At 37.6% G+C, this 15731-nt stretch overlaps 3 protein-coding genes, 2 long non-coding RNA genes and 1 other non-coding gene across 11 annotated transcripts; 4 read left to right on the plus strand and 2 right to left on the minus strand.

Moving 5' to 3' along the window:
- The first annotated feature begins 198 nt into the window (after positions 1 to 198).
- Positions 199 to 1456, plus strand: LOC130693744 (stromal cell-derived factor 2-like). Of its 4 annotated transcripts, XR_009420655.1 has the most exons (6): positions 199 to 343; positions 414 to 609; positions 668 to 783; positions 850 to 963; positions 1021 to 1232; positions 1307 to 1456. XR_009420655.1 is itself a non-coding variant. In XM_059494507.1 (5 exons), the coding sequence occupies exons 1-5, from the start codon at positions 283 to 285 to the stop codon at positions 1176 to 1178; spliced, it is 654 nt and encodes a 217-aa protein (XP_059350490.1). In that variant the 5' UTR covers positions 199 to 282; the 3' UTR covers positions 1179 to 1232. The 4 variants fall into 4 exon arrangements, 2 of the variants coding, with proteins under 2 accessions (XP_059350490.1, XP_057372922.1); XR_009420654.1 differs by having other exon boundaries at positions 668 to 963; positions 1307 to 1447; XM_059494507.1 differs by lacking the exon at positions 1307 to 1456 and having other exon boundaries at positions 668 to 792.
- On the minus strand, positions 1344 to 3128 carry LOC130693719 (bone morphogenetic protein 10-like). The gene is made up of 5 exons (XM_057516910.2): positions 2482 to 3128; positions 2262 to 2423; positions 1892 to 2196; positions 1634 to 1807; positions 1344 to 1577 (listed from the first exon to the last, which is right to left on the minus strand). The coding sequence occupies exons 1-5, from the start codon at positions 2864 to 2866 to the stop codon at positions 1344 to 1346; spliced, it is 1260 nt and encodes a 419-aa protein (XP_057372893.1). The 5' UTR covers positions 2867 to 3128.
- A 252-nt stretch (positions 3129 to 3380) lies between these two features.
- On the plus strand, positions 3381 to 3499 carry Trnal-caa (transfer RNA leucine (anticodon CAA)). Its single transcript has 2 exons — positions 3381 to 3418; positions 3454 to 3499. It is a non-coding gene; the product is annotated as a tRNA-Leu (tRNA).
- A 123-nt stretch (positions 3500 to 3622) lies between these two features.
- Positions 3623 to 6081, minus strand: LOC130693710 (uncharacterized). 2 transcript variants are annotated; one of them, XM_059494687.1, is made up of 6 exons: positions 5808 to 6081; positions 5525 to 5750; positions 4565 to 5465; positions 4135 to 4498; positions 3959 to 4066; positions 3623 to 3875 (listed from the first exon to the last, which is right to left on the minus strand). In XM_059494687.1, exons 1-6 carry the CDS (start codon positions 5929 to 5931, stop codon positions 3679 to 3681), a joined length of 1920 nt encoding a protein of 639 aa, XP_059350670.1. In that variant the 5' UTR covers positions 5932 to 6081; the 3' UTR covers positions 3623 to 3678. The 2 variants fall into 2 exon arrangements, with proteins under 2 accessions (XP_059350670.1, XP_057372883.1); XM_057516900.2 differs by having other exon boundaries at positions 3623 to 3889; positions 3952 to 4066; positions 5808 to 6080.
- A 779-nt stretch (positions 6082 to 6860) lies between these two features.
- LOC130693769 (uncharacterized) lies at positions 6861 to 8658 on the plus strand. Of its 2 annotated transcripts, none has more exons than XR_009001755.2 (6): positions 6861 to 7267; positions 7374 to 7465; positions 7605 to 7965; positions 8046 to 8244; positions 8304 to 8478; positions 8548 to 8658. It is a non-coding gene; the product is annotated as an uncharacterized LOC130693769 (long non-coding RNA). The 2 variants fall into 2 exon arrangements; XR_009001756.2 differs by having other exon boundaries at positions 7605 to 7841.
- Positions 8659 to 9767: 1109 nt separating this feature from the next.
- Positions 9768 to 10436, plus strand: LOC130693772 (uncharacterized). Its single transcript, XR_009001758.1, has 3 exons — positions 9768 to 9836; positions 9894 to 9959; positions 10304 to 10436. It is a non-coding gene; the product is annotated as an uncharacterized LOC130693772 (long non-coding RNA).
- Positions 10437 to 15731: the final 5295 nt, after the last annotated feature.

Genomic DNA, 15731 nt, shown 5'->3' on the forward strand with positions numbered 1-15731 from the left:
GGTTTCTATTAAACAATAATGCAGTATTTCAAAAACAAATTTGATTTATAGCCGTTTTTCAAGCTCAACATTGTTGTACTGCTTTTGTTGCAAAATTATTTGCAAGTAATAATTAGTAAACTTTGCTGGCCTCAAAGCCGTGGCCGTGTGGTGTATTATGCAGTCATCACCAATCACCATAGCAACGGTACAGTGACCAATAGAGAAGCTCTTCGTGGACTTAATTTTAAGTAGACAGTTCGTTTAGCAACATTATATAGTTCGTGTACACTTTTTGTCAAAATGATTACCACCCTTATTAAACTTACTTTATTTATTTTAATGTGTGTCCATATTGTAGCAGGTAACACTGTAAATGACTTTATTGGAGTTAGTTAAGTTGTTTATATTTGCTATATTCGTTATTGTTACAGGACGTGCCGGCCAGTATGTTACATGTGGTTCAGCAATAAAGCTTCAGAATTTGGCATACAAGATTCGGTTACATTCTCATGATGTTAAATATGGTTCTGGTAGTGGGCAACAGTCAGTTACAGGAACAGATACCACAGATGATGTCAATTCACATTGGGCAATTCTTGGCCCTGTGAATAAGACATGTAAGAGAGGGTATGGTATCAATAATATTCAAGTAAATGTAGAATATGAAAAGATTTTCTAAAAACAGTGAACCCATTGAATGTGGATCCACCATTCGGTTTCATCATTTAACTACAAGGAAATTTCTTCATTCACACTTATTCTCATCGCCTCTTTCCGGAAGTCAAGAAGTATCTGCATTTGGTGAAAATGGTAATATTTGTTGTGAATCTTCTCTAGAAACATTGTCAGACTCAATTTCAAATGCAGGTGTTGGTGATACTGGTGATTATTGGAAAGTGGTGTGTGATGGCGACTTTTGGGAACGTGATGATAATGTTGTCTTCAGGCATGTTGACACTAATGTCTACTTAGCAACTTCAGGTATATACTAATTAAATCAAACTGATTCATAATCATCTTTTTCTATTTTTCCTTCAGGACATGCATATGGCAGACCCATTAATGGTCAACTAGAAATTGTTGGTTTAACGAGATTAGATTCTTCTTGTCAATGGAAGACAGCTGAAGGTCTGTATATCCATACCAGTACCTTCAATCCCAAGCAAAATATGAAGCCAGAACACAATGAACTGTAAAAAAAAAGTCGATTTTGATACATATCCATCCCTTAACAATACAATTGAATGGTGGTAACTTTTTATTTTCTAAACTGTTTTTCTATAAAGTTATGTTAGAATGTTAATGCATTTCATTTGTTTCCTAGATGGCTTATCATTCTTAAGAAAAATTTTCTGTCAGATTTATCGACACCCACATTCTGCCACAACCATTTCGTCATAGCGGTATTTATAGGTGAGAATGCCTCGTTCGTCATAGTATAATAAGCTGATCGGTGCTAATCGGGTTGGGACACAGCATACCTTTCCTATTTTATCGGGTTGAATAGCATGCATTATTGATTGTAGAATGGAGTGTTTCGAAGGAGTGAGATGATCACTGAGCGGGAAATCGCAGCGTCCGGCACATTCGTATGCCTAAACATTCTTGAATAAGTTTTTGAAGAAATGTAATGACATGAAGTGCTTATCACCTCGAATCCTTCGGGTGCTATAATCCACTGGTCATAGTTTATTTGAGTAAAATTGACGTACAGAGGCCGACGCCGACAATTTGGACTTGATTTTGTTTTCCTTTGAGCCCTGTTTGTAGGACGCCTATCAAGAAAAACGTCCGCATCTCTTTTCGCAATCATGTGCTCTGGGTCCTGATAGTTTCAAAAGGAATCTTTATTTGAATATTTCGTGGAACAGTTAACTTCTGTAATAACTTGTTAAATTAAAAGGTTTACCGAAAGTTTCTTTGTTGCCGAATAGACGACTAATTGAGGCTCAGTTTCTTCCCCAACGATGGATCTAAGACTTATGTCAATGGAACCGAATTTTACCTCTGATGGATGCAGGGGGTCGATGCGGACTTGTATCATTTGAATTTGGATTTTATTCTCCATCCACCATTGTACAGCATGGCTCACATTAAAGGTAAGCCATATTTCTTTAGACTCAATTACGAACTTAAAATCCAGGATCTCTAAGTCCCACGGATTGTAATTATAGCCATTCATCAAGTAAATCCGGAATAGCCGTCTATTGACTCCTTAACGAATAACAAAACACATTCCAATATCTAATGAGAACTTGCACCTTTTTTCTTTCACTAACCTAATAGATTTTCGGGTGAAAAATTTACAATAGCCCAAAGCTTTAGCTCTGCTTCTTGAAGCTGTTCTTCTATTGGCAAAGCAGTAACGTTGAATAGCAAATGGTGAACAATCGAAAAATTGTTGCGCTGGTAAATGCTTTCAAAATAATTACTTTCCATTTCTAGAAACAGAAGCATTGCTTGAGGGATTAGTTGAAAGTAAATAGTTCTGTTAAAAACCTGAAAAAGCTCTGTAATTTCTGACATTGTCGTAAGAAATTCCGGTGGCCAATTTGTGAGTCCTTTGAGCATAGATATCCAGCATGTAATTGGGAATATTCTTGCGCTTGATTAACGACTCAGGTAGCATATGTTCATAATCCTGCGGTGAAGAATAAACATCCCTAAGATGGTTATTCATCATCGGATTGAGATCATTGCTAGTTGATTCTTGTTGTGTAAACTTCCAAAGTCCCAAGGCAGAAGGAAGAACAGATGGTAATGAACACGGATTTTGGCGGCACTTTACGGAGTAACAGGGTATTGTTACTTCATTTACTACCAAAACAAGTACGAAACAAAAAAACAAATTGTGTGTGACGTTGAAAATTCCATTTAACGCCATGACTTTTAAAATCGATATGCCAGAAAGTGTACGTTGCACTATTATTCGTCTCACGGGAGCGAATGCACACAGAATGGGGCAAAAATAACGACAAGATAGGCTTGTTTCACAAAGAATGCAACAAAAGTAGTAAGTATACCAAAGCCAATAGCCAGTAAGACTCAAGTGCTTTTTATTTTTAACTTTATAACATAGTGATTTTTATGGAGCCAAACCTTTGTTTTAGAATCAGGCTGTTTACACAGTTAATCTTTCTGCATTCTTTTCATCAGTTCACCAGCATAACAGTCATTCCGTCTTCTTTGAATTAACTGGTCAACTACTTATAATAAGGCTAAATCATAATCTGTTGTAACTCCAAAAAAAAGCTGTAATGGTAACATCAATTGCGAAAAACAGTAAGACATGCTAATGTGTAAGAGAAACTAAATAAGGTTGGAGCCTGTTAGCAATAGCAGATGAAATTTTCTCAACTAGCCCGGAATCAATTGTTTAAAAGCTTTACAATTGATATGTCAGAATGGCCGAGCGGTCTAAGGCGCCAGACTCAAGTTCAGAACTTGCCGTAAACAATCCGGTTAGCAGTATTCTGGTCTTCAATAGAGGGCGTGGGTTCAAATCCCACTTCTGACATCTGTTTTACTATGAAAATAGTATTATGACTATGGAAATCTTTCGAAGTTTAAATGTCACAAGTGTTACTACAAACTAACCAAATTTTTCGAGTTAATTAAAATAGACTCAGAGTCGATTTTATTTTTAGACGTTCCAAATTTATATTAATCGGTAACACTACATTCACACAGATTGTTTCATACGGTCAATGCCTTTTCTTTTAACCGAACTTGCTGCATTAGAAAAGGGATCTTTTCGTAATCTTGCAAGGCTTCCCATTTTCCTAGGTTCACAGGAACAATGTCATATCCTGCGCGTTCAAGGGTCCGAAGCTCGAGATCATAAATACCACGTAAACGATCCCCATTGACTACATAGGCATTCGCCCGGAATACTTTTACCAGAACACTGTCAACGCGAAAAGTACTATAGTAATGCTATAAAATTTATAAAATATTTTTAAATATTACAGTTGACATCCAGTTGTGCCGTGTAGGTCTTCTACGTAGCGAACTGTATCAGGATCATGGGACGTTGTGTTGATGGCTACAGGATACCCACCAGGTCTCATGGCGATAACGTGATCTGTTAAATGTCAAAGAAATGGTTACCCACATCCAGGATGTCAGCTATTGCGGGTAACAAGTAGGTACCAATAAAATGACCATGTTTGGTTAATAACCTAGTCGTTACATAAGGCAAGCCTCCAACACCGCTTTGCAATGCTTTTTCGACTGAAACGAATTGCTCCTTGTGCATATTTGCCTCGTATATCTTTCTGTGACATTGTTCCGTTATCGCAGGGGTAGGGTATGGTCCATCGTACTCTGGGCATTCTAAGCGGACACTACGGTTGAGAACATCAAGCTGTAACCAGTCGAGATGGCTAGCTTGCTTTCCAAAATGCGATTTGACGAAAGATTCTTCGAAAATTTGGCTGATTAACGGTCGCGGATAGAAACCAAGGGTTGCGCAATCAATGGCAAATCGAAACCATTGTTGATATCTATTAACTGCCTGAATGGTATAAAGAAGAATCGCGAATTAGTAATTTTTCCATTGCTACAACTATTAAGCATTTACCATGTTATCGTCTGAATATTTTAGCAGCCGTTCCACCATTTTTTCAAAAGTTGGTGTTCTGTAATTTGCCACTGCGAAGGGTACCAGCAAGTAATGTGGATGCATCGTTAACTTTTCGTCAGTGGTAGCGATCAAACTAGAATAATAGTCCAGGAACTCAAAATTGACGTAGGATAGTTTAGCAAATGTTCGGCCAATCGGGCTTGTCGAAGACAATGGCCACTGTTCCTGTACTATGCGTTTGGCAATGGCGTTGCACAGCTCTTCGTGATACCAGTATTGACTTTTACCAGTGTAGTTTTCACCTACTGCGACTAAAGTTCTCTCCAAGTCCTTTCGTTCTACACGATTCACTCTTTTTGCTAATTGATCAAGTGCATTTTCCAGTAAAGGCAAAATGCCATGATCAGGTAAATATCGAATTTTGCTTATAGACCAAATCACACTGCAGATTTCCCTGTTCTCCCATTTGTTGGAGCTAGACAGTAAACTGTCGGCAATAAATTTGATTTTAGGAGCCGGGGCTCGCCGGTCTATCGCGTAACGTAGACTATCGCACATGGTTTTGATGTTATCCGCATTAAGCTGTGCTTCCAACTGAGTTTGAAAAACTACCGGTAATGCTATAACAAGTGCATCTGCGAGAGGGGATTTGATCTTTCGTAGCAAAAAATCCAAGAAAATGACTTGCTGGAGTTCCAGATCGTTCACTCTAGATTTGAGTAAATGAAGAAGCGTTTGCATGATTCGACTTTCGCCAGCTACCCGGCAAAAAACCAGAGTCTTCAGGCAAGCTACTAAATCTGCTGGATCTGTCATATTAGGAGCCACTCTCAGTAACCGCTGGCACAATTTAATGAAGCCTATATGGTTTTGAAGAGCATCAGAACTGTAGCAAGTCCTAAGATATATATTTTTAAACATTTAATTAAAACTGGAAGAAATTTTTACAGGATATACCTGTTGTCATTCTGATATTGAAGTATCAACCGAAAAATTTTCGTTAAATGGTTCTCTTCAAGATTTTTTTCCTCTTTCAATACAAGTTCAAAAATTTCTTTTATGGAATATGCAGACTTTACAGCTTCTAGTAATGTATCCGGGGGAGATAAAGGAACTGTTGGTGATGGAACAACAGAGTCAAGGATCGGCAGCTGGAAAATGGAGGCAGGGTGCCTGGTTTTAACTACAAACAAAATTATATACACGCCCAAAAATGCAAAAACACATACAGTAGCGATACCTTTAGTAAGCTGATTTTTGATTTGCGAAGAGCGGTAATTATCACTGTGCTCCGTTCTGATCAAATTAGATTTTGGCCCAACTTTTAGGTACGAATTAAGCAGATTCGGCAGACTTCGCCTCATGACGAAATGTTAGGTATTGCAAAATATTAAGAACTAGACGAATGTAGCCTTACACCTACTTAGTGTTTACTTTATTTTTATATTCAAACAATTAACTTTACAATCCGGCGATTTCAACAAACAAATGTACAGCAGAATGCACCACTGCACGTGAGGTATACATTGGCCTCGCCATCTATTGGGAGGGGCAAAAAGGTGACATGACGTAAATTCAGCAACTCACGGTATTCCCGAAGATTCCGATAGCCAAACGGTTAAAAACTTAAATTGTTAGCCCCAATTTTTTACGGTAAAATCGAGATCAAAATAAACAAATCAATATAGGCTGCATTTTCCCCCCTTTGTTATTTTTTGCAAAAACCTAGATGTTGCTATGAAAATACATGATTTTAATGCAAAATTTAATGGTAACGTAAGCCTTTTTTACTTGCGACTTGTAGTTCATAAGTTATTCAAATTTCAACAATAAAATCATTTTGATTCAATCTTATTCAAAATCGCCTAATTTACGGGAAGATTAGTATTTTTTTACTACTACTTTAACTAGTATTTTAAGCCTGACTTTTTGTACCAATAATCTGTCTCGATTTTGGTTTCAATGAGTAGTTACGTCACCAGACGGTATGCAGGACCTCCAAATTGCTAAATTAAAGGATGAACCAGACACTAGAGAACAAGGGGTGCTTATTCTAAAAATGGGTCAAATTGTATTCTGTATGACAGTGTTGCTTGAACAAATCAATCAATATTGGTCTGTGGCAGAGAAATTGGTACAGTGGAACGTGTTACACCATCAAATCGATGAATTTAGTCGTCTTGTGTGGGGGAAAGGCGGGAAAGGTAATTAATTTTCGGTATTTTGTGAGACATGGCAATGATGCATATCTTGTTGCAGTCTTCCGGTGCATTTGTTGTCTATCAGCCAAGAGTTAAACAACCCTTGTTTGCGTCATCCAGGAATTATTGATGATTAAGATATTCGAAAGATTAGTAAAGAACATTTCTTAAATTTTACAATTTCTTTATGTACTATTATTTCATGGTAAAAGTAATGTGGATGAGTTTATTTGAGAGAAGGCTGTAATTTTGCGGTGGTACTTAATCCAAAATGGAACTTGCTTGTTCGGTAGTGTCACGTTGCTCCTGGACAGGAACACAAAGCATGAAAGGTATTTTTGGGGAATTTAAAGTTTTCCTCAATTAATGTATTTATCTCATTGTTTAGGCATGTGGTATGTTATGTGGGCAGAAAGCTAATTAATGAGTGTTTAATTGGCCAAATGTCTTAACACAGAAAACATGAAAATTATTGCAGAAAAAGTACCCAGATAAAATGGTAAAAGTTGTTACAAAAGCAATTCACCAAATATTTATATATATTTAGTATCAAAGTCTGTTGCAAAGTACATTAATTAATGTGTACTTATAATTTTATTTTGTAGACCATGGAAGGCTTGCCATTTATTTGTGGATACAAATCTACTTGGCAGAACTTAAATTGGCTGAAGAATGATGACTTTAGGAACCAAAATCAGTAATTTTTTAAAAATTCTTTTATTAAATTTTTAGCAATTAGTGTACTTTAGTTCCCTTTAAAATGAAACTGAACTAATTTTTTGGTTCATTTCTCGTAGCTTTACTATTTACGTCTTCGTATCTTTATTTAAACATAGACTGCAAGAGGAAGAGAAACCGTGGAGGACTTGCTGGTATCGGCCGACGGGGATAAAACTAAGGTCTTAACTTGGTACTAATAGATGGCATGACATTTCTCGGAATGACATCTATCTCCTCAAGAGGCGCTAAAGACAGTTGTACGTCAGGTGGCGTTCAAGTACAACCACCCAAATCCTGGCGTAATACCAGTCGTAAGCGAGGCACTCGGATCAATTGGATCCGTGTTTTGTGGGGTAGGTGATTAGTTTCGTACTTCGGGAGTTGGATTGGTATTCGGATATCAAGAAATTTCTCAGGTTTTAAGAACGCGTCTACCATACACGTTTTACAACCAGATATGGATAAAGTTTCATGCCTGTAAATTTATAAATTGGTTTGAGTGATGTGGCTTAAATATCACAAACAAAGTAATAAGATGTATTTCACTTTTTTCACAGGTTGCATCACATGTACGCTTTATCCCATGGTACTTGTCATGTGGTCTGCAGTTGTATCCGGTGGTATTTGTTGCATACAGCCATTTGAAATGTGAAGATGCTTGCTTTGGATAAATGCATTTAGTAGAATGTGCTTGATGATAAATGTGCTTCTGAAGTGGCTCAAGCTACTGAATTTCTAACTTCAATGAGCTTGAAAGTATTATGCTGAAAAGTAATCATAAAATGATTCCCTATTCACACCACATTTTTTAATAGCAGAACCTATTACAATGAATCTTATTTCCAACAAAATAGTTCCTTGCAGTGATTTATGCCATATTGAAAATGTGATCGAATTTTTTGCTGATCCAGCGACCCTGTATTGCTTCTACAGGATAACAAACTACCATTGATGATTAATTGGGGGACTATCAGTTCCTTTCACATCCAGGTTGGTAACATTGAAGCATAAATAATACTGAAATAGCAGTCTTTAGTATACACCATGATTTCATTGCAGGGCAACCGTATGCAAGAAAAAAAGCATTTTCTTGTAATGCTTAATTTTTTATTTAAAAAATATAGTACTATGTACAGCAAAGCAATTGAGTAAATAGCAAAAGTCCAATACTACATTTATAAATTAAAAGCTCTTAGGTGTAAACCATTTATTTGTTCTCATGCTATGAACTAAGTTGTTTCTTAAGCACACTATATGAATATCAAGGGATATCACCTGACTAAGTTACAAATATTGCCACTGTCTTAATCTACATCTGTGGTTATTGTTTTCCCTCATCTCCCATCAAAAGTAGAGTGCAATAACAGTGGGTAGCTAGTGAAAGCTTTTTTTCTTTGAGAAATAGTATTAAATATTTCCATCAGTTCATCCGTTGAGTTTGCCTTGAATCCGTCTCATCTTCCAGTTCAGCTGAACTTGATTTTGGTCTATTGTCTTAAGTAGATGGTGGTCTTTGTGTCCTAATTAAACACTTTCTTTTCCTTTTGTAATATTTTGTTAATCATTATTTAGATGGATGTAATACGGATTAGCCAAGCAATCGCCGGACACCAAGACGGAGGGCAAGAAGTCGTGGACGATAAAGCAATAATCAGGTCACCACCAACGATTGTCGATTAATAATGAATGCATTCATCCATTGTGTCGATGACTGCTCCATAAGTATAATTTGTGGAGATTGATCAATACAAAATTTTAAACTGTAAAAAAAAATGAAGCATTGCACCCCGACAAATGGCCTATAGTTAAGGCCGATATACTGTACAAAGTCCTTATTCAGTCTATGTTGAAACCAAGGAGCCATACTAACGAGTCTGCGAAAAAAATCGACGAATCACATTCTCGACGTACGAGTACAATTTACGTTTATGTGGAGATCGTGTGTCAATTAAGTGACAATAAAAAGTATCGAGTATCTTATATTTCGCCTATAAAAATAATTCGTTCCAGCCTCAAATTTTGCGGGACTTACGAATGTCGAATTCCTCTTGCTGAGCATTTTGTTTTTCTGAAGTTGTTCAGTTCAGAGTTGTTAACAGCAGTAAAATTTGCATACAAAGCATTTTAACTTAAAAATCAAAGCAATGATTCAGTGTGAGTGTACGTAAATTTTCCAGGATGCCTATAAAATAGATTTTAACAATCGTTTTCTGTGTTCGATTAAAACCCATAGGATTGAACGCTACCGTCGTCTGCATGTCAGCCATTTTATCTGTGTGAAGGTGGAAGCAATTTTGCCCTGTGATTTTTGAAAGTTTTTCCATTGGTTTGTGCATCTACATCGGAAAGTAAGTAACAGAAAACCATTATTCTTATCCAGGCATTATTTTTTGCATTTTTGTTAGACCTGGGCAGATGGAAGCCTGGTATGGTCACAAGTGATGACAACTAGAACAGCAGATAGCATACAAGTAAGCCCCAGACTCTGCTTTCGTAGATGTATTCTTTTGCTTTTGGAGTTTCCTGTCGCTCAGTACTTTGACAGAGCACAGCAGAAACAATTTTTGTTAATTTAAAGCTAGGGAATTTGCAATGAACCTCCCATGTAGGAACATGTGATGACTCTAAAGGATGGATTGTACTGTTTTCAGCTCACAGCCACTAGTTCAACTATTATGATTTAAACATTTGTCTTTATTCATCTTTCCCACTATTGTCTTCCATATCGTGACTTTTCTGTTTTACTAGATATTTTCTTCTTTGATTTCCCTGCATCTTATTCCTTAGTCTGATTTTTTTAACATCTGCTATGCAGGGCCAACAAGAAACAAAGTCCTAATTTTCACCTCATCACCGTCTTCGCCTTCGCTTTCACCTTATCGCCGTCTTCGCCTTCGCCTCATCGCCGTCTTCGCCTTCGCCTCATCGCCGTCTTCGCCTTCGCCTCATCGCCGTCTTCGCCTTCGCCTCATCGCCGTCTTCGCCTTCGCCTCATCGCCGTCTTCGCCTTCGCCTCATCGCCGTCTTCGCCTTCGCCTCATCGCCGTCTTCGCCTTCGCCTCATCGCCGTCTTCGCCTTCGCCTCATCGCCGTCTTCGCCTTCGCCTCATCGCCGTCTTCGCCTTCGCCTCATCGCCGTCTTCGCCTTCGCCTCATCGCCGTCTTCGCCTTCGCCTCATCGCCGTCTTCGCCTTCGCCTCATCGCCGTCTTCGCCTTCGCCTCATCGCCGTCTTCGCCTTCGCCTCATCGCCGTCTTCGCCTTCGCCTCATCGCCGTCTTCGCCTTCGCCTCATCGCCGTCTTCGCCTTCGCCTCATCGCCGTCTTCGCCTTCGCCTCATCGCCGTCTTCGCCTTCGCCTCATCGCCGTCTTCGCCTTCGCCTCATCGCCGTCTTCGCCTTCGCCTCATCGCCGTCTTCGCCTTCGCCTCATCGCCGTCTTCGCTTTCGCCTCATCGCCGTCTTCGCCTTCGCCATCGTCTTATCGCCTCGACGCTGTTTTCGTCGCTGCCTACGTCTTCGTCTTATCGCCATCGTTCGCCTATGGCTCACAACGATGGGACAATCAGATCCAGGAAAAAAGGCGATTGAACGTAACGTCGTCGTGGAACTTCCCGGGTACTGTCTTATATGTATTTTTGTATGTTGTGTTGCATTGTATAGTTAACCCGTGGCTGCCACCCCGTTTGCTCCCATTTTTTTTGTAGGTTGTAGGGAACCGGGCGCTGTTCTTCCCCATGGCCATGGGGGGAACAGTCGCCAGTGCGCCTAAAGGCACAAGGCCTTTAGGCGCACTTAGGCAATGCACCAGTAGGGACTTCTCTTTTTCGGTACGGTGATAGAACGGCCTGGGGTGTGCATTCCCGGAATGGCCTCTATCACCGTGCCAGCCCGGACTTGTCTTCGGACAAGTCCCCCCTTGGTCGGCATCCTTCAGACGCGACGAGTAGCTAATGTAGTTTCAGCAACCTACGGGTTGCGTGGCCTGGCAGCCACGGGTTAACTAGTTGTATATTTATGTATGTATGTATGTATGCAAATATGTATGTATTGTATAATATGTAAACAGTGGCGGAATGTAGGGTGGAGGAGGGACAATAAAAATAATTCTATTTAATTTACTTTTTCATGTGTATTTTTTAAATTATTATTTGACATATTCCAAACCATAACATACACTTAGAATATAGCTAACCTCAGAACTTGCAGTTTCACTTTGAAATTTAGCTATCAACTATAATTAAAAAAAAATACCTTTTCACTATCACACTACCACATTCAAATTATACTGGTGAAATGAAAACAAAAAAGAGAATGTAAAAATCTTTACAGTAAATTCTCTTTCGCTTCACAATCTGTCAAACACAATTACTTGGTAAAAAACTTATTACAACTCTTCATCGCCACAAGATCTTGTCACCTGGTAGCACTGTGAAGGAAACAGCCCAATGTCAAATTTAACTTCCCCATGTTTTGTTGGATGGAGTAACAATTCACCAAACACAAGAATGAAGTTGGATATCTTTTATTCACAATGAAACCATTTCTTCATCCCACCTTAATGACATACATGTGACATTCCTTTTGTTATAAAGACTCCCATGGCCAATGCAGCATATTCGGTACATCCTGGAGACCTGAAAGTACAGTTACAAAACCAATACAGTTAACGATAAATAGTGAAAAACACTATAATTGTCAGAATTCTTTCAGATCGTTAGACTGTGGAAAATATTAAATGTAACGATTACTTTCTTGAAAGCAGATGTTTTACAAAGCTGGCAAGCAAAATTGGCTGAATTTGAATTACCAATGTGAAATACATGCTGTTAATCAAACGAGAATGGAGTCAAGGTTCTCCCTTAAATAATTTTCAATGCTTGGTATGAAACTTCTTCCAGATTCAATTTTGCCCATAAGATCTGTAAGAACTTTGTACGGATTTGCTTCTATGTGTAAAGCTCAGATAACTGAGCATAAAAAAGGAGAAATCTATGTTAAATCTATGTTTAAAACATACCTGAAATTACAGGAAATCGAAGTAGAAATTTTCATGTAATGAGATCTCCATTACGTCTATCTCTCTCGTCAACGCCATGCCAAATGAAACAGCCGACAGTACAGAGGCGCAGAAACGCCATCTTGTTTTCTAATTTCTAACACAAATACTTCTGTGCAAAAAGGCTAATAATAAAATAATAATAAAACATACATTAGATGGCGATCAGTAGAACAGAAAAAACGGATTGCCATACCCCTGAATAAGCCCGACGAAATAAGCCCGACAAAATAAGCCCGACAAAATAAGCCCAACAAAATAAGGCCGACTTTTTCGTAATTGTTTTTTTTTATAAGAAACCTCAATGTAGCTTTAAAAACAAAAGATCTATACACCAAATTAAACGAGGATCACGAATATTAACCTTGAACTTGCTTTTTTTTAAGGGATGCAGTTTTAAAGGTAGACGATTAGTATTCGTTGTTGTATTGAAAAAAATGTGTAATATTGTTTTGCAGCCTTAAGTAGAAATTCAACAGTTTTTTTAATCTTGTAGACAATCCATTTTCGCTCACTTTTATTAAATTATCCGATAGAGATTCAGTCTAGATTCTAATTTGATTGATTTTTCCGGCACTAAAACCGATTTTTACGATATTTCTGCCAATAGATGGCGTTAGCGACGGAAAACAAACAAAAATCACCTAAATTGCGATTTATTTAGAAACTGCACGACGAAGGGGAAAACTATTGCTATATTTGGAATCAGCGTTTAATTCAATTAATTCTGGTGAGTTTCATCAAATTCCTTGAGATTTCATCTTTCTGCAAATTTCGACAAAAGTGAGATAGCCTTCCCATTTTTCTCGAAATCCGAAAAAAATGAAATCTCTTAGATATCGAATGAAATTCATCTGAAATAGTCAGAATTGAAAGCTGGTTCCAAATATAGTATTAGTTTTCTGCTTAATTGTATAGTTTTTGATTAAAATGCAATCAAAGTAATTTAATTTGTTTTTCGTTGCCAGCGCCATCTGTTAGCAAAAATATTACTCAAATATAAAAAATTCGATGCAACTCGCCTACAATAAGTAAAATTGAACTTTGAATACGCATATAATATTATTTTAGTCCTAAGTCATGTCTAGATCCTAGTATAATTGATATTTCCAGTATCGAACCGACTTTAACTATATTCTTGCTAACAGATGGCGCTGGCGACGAAAAACAAACAAAAATCACTTAAATTGCGATTTATTTAGAAACTGCAAAACGTAGGGAAAAACTAATACTATATTCCAAATCAGCGTTTAATTTTGATCATTTCTGGTAAGTTTCATCAAATTCCTTGAGATTTCATTTTTTTGGAATTTCGACAAAAGTGAAATCGCTTAGAATCGAATGAAACTCACCTGAAATAGTCAGAATTGAAAGCTGGTATATATATAGTATTAGTTTTCTGCTTAATTGTGTAATTTTTAATAAAATGCAATCAAAGTAATTTTAGTTTGTTTTTCGTTGCCAGCGCCATCTGTTAACAGAAATATTATTCAAATATTACAAATTCAATGCAACTCGCCTAAAATTAGCATAAATTGAGCTTTGAATACGCATATTATATTATTTTACTCCTAAGTCATGTCTAGATCCTAGTATGATTGATATTTTCCATATCGAACCGACTTTAACTATATTCTTGCTAACAGATGGCACTGGCGACGAAAAACAAACAATAATCACTTAAGTTGCGATTTATTCAGAAACTGCACAACCTAGGGGAAAACTAATACTATATTCGGAATCAGCGTTTAATTTTGATTATTTCTGGTTACTTTCATCAAATTCCTTGAGGTTTCATTTTTTTGCAAATTTCGACAAAAATGGGAAGGCTATAGCCTTCCCACTTTTTCATGTTTGGCAAAAAATCAAACAACAGCAGAATATACAGAAATCTTACTTGAAATTGAATGGTGACACGAAAATCGACTTCATTTTAGCACAGGACCAACGGATTTTGCTTTACTCAGGTTCAAACATTTGCGCTGAGACCGCTTTTTGCATTTTACCCAAAAATTGCTAAAATCAAAAAGTTTTTAAAAATTTTGTGGACAATCCGGTTTCGTTCACTTTTTAAAATTTCCCAATGGGATTTCTCTCTACTCCCTATTTTGATATTTCCAGCATCGAAACCTATTTTTACGATTTTCAGTTAATAGATGGCGTTCGGGAAGGAAACCGAACTAAAATCATTTTGACTGCTTTTTATGGAGAAACTGCACTATCTACGGAGAAAACTTTTGCTGTATTTAGAATCAGCATTCAATTCTGATTATTTCTCATGAGTCTCATCCAATTCTAATATAACTTTTTTCGGATTTCGACGAACGTGGGTAGGCTACAATCAAAATGGTGGCATACAAAACAATCCCGACAAAATATGCCCGACTTTTTCGTGATTTTTCTTTTTTTTTAAACCTTGATGTAGCTCTAGAGCAAATGACTTATACCTCAAAATTAAGTGATGATAACAATCGTTAATTTCGAACGAAATAACGATTAAATTAAACCCATTGAATTGACGGTAGTCAACGATTTATCCACTAAATTTCTCGTAAATACGATGATAGTACGAGTTTTGCTCCATAGGTGGCACTGGTTGTACCGAACCGCCAGTACGCTCCGGTCACTGAGCGTACAAACCTGTTGAGAGTTCACCTGTTGGTGAACTCTGTTGGACTATGGAACAACGGTACGTACTGGCGATTTCGAAACACCGCCATCTATTGAGCAAAATCTGTGTACCTCAGACGCTTTTGCGTGTGTTGGTACTCCTGTGTTCTTACATTATATATTAACCATGAACTACATTTTTTTCACGTCTCACCCTTGGCATCTTTTAAACTAACTCAAATTCCCTAGAAATAAATTAATTTAAATAAGAACGACGATGATACTTAAGGAGTATTTCATGTCCATTCCTCTGCCAAGCTTCTTCTACGTGTTCGTTTTGGGGAAACACATTTAATTTTAGACGTACAAGGGCCAATGCCAAGGCCTTCATAATGGTTACAGATACTTACCAAATCATCAACGGCATCCGTTGGATTTCGACCAATCAAATTAGGAGCCATACCTAATCCACAGATATGGAAACAGTAGATATCCACAGATGGCTTAACAGTAGCTCAGGATGTTTGGCTGGTGTTCCTCCTTCTATATACTTCATGCTTCAGTTTTGAATTTTT

Source organism: Daphnia carinata, chromosome 3 (genome assembly GCF_022539665.2).
Source record: "Daphnia carinata strain CSIRO-1 chromosome 3, CSIRO_AGI_Dcar_HiC_V3, whole genome shotgun sequence".
Taxonomy (NCBI): Eukaryota; Metazoa; Arthropoda; class Branchiopoda; order Diplostraca; family Daphniidae; genus Daphnia; species Daphnia carinata.

Coding starts and splice junctions, on each gene's coding strand:
- LOC130693744 (XM_057516939.1), top strand. CDS start 283: ATGATTACCACCCTTATTAAACTTACTTTATTTATTTTAATGTGTGTC. Junction 344..413: donor GTGTGTCCATATTGTAGCAG/GTAACACTGTAA, acceptor TTATTGTTACAG/GACGTGCCGGCCAGTATGTT. Junction 610..667: donor AATAAGACATGTAAGAGAGG/GTATGGTATCAA, acceptor TTCTAAAAACAG/TGAACCCATTGAATGTGGAT.
- LOC130693719 (XM_057516910.2), bottom strand. CDS start 2,866: ATGGCGTTAAATGGAATTTTCAACGTCACACACAATTTGTTTTTTTGT. Junction 2,197..2,261: donor TTCACCCGAAAATCTATTAG/GTTAGTGAAAGA, acceptor TTATTCGTTAAG/GAGTCAATAGACGGCTATTC. Junction 1,808..1,891: donor CGGCAACAAAGAAACTTTCG/GTAAACCTTTTA, acceptor TGAAACTATCAG/GACCCAGAGCACATGATTGC.
- LOC130693710 (XM_057516900.2), bottom strand. CDS start 5,931: ATGAGGCGAAGTCTGCCGAATCTGCTTAATTCGTACCTAAAAGTTGGG. Junction 5,466..5,524: donor CAATATCAGAATGACAACAG/GTATATCCTGTA, acceptor TATATATCTTAG/GACTTGCTACAGTTCTGATG. Junction 4,067..4,134: donor CAAACATGGTCATTTTATTG/GTACCTACTTGT, acceptor GACATTTAACAG/ATCACGTTATCGCCATGAGA.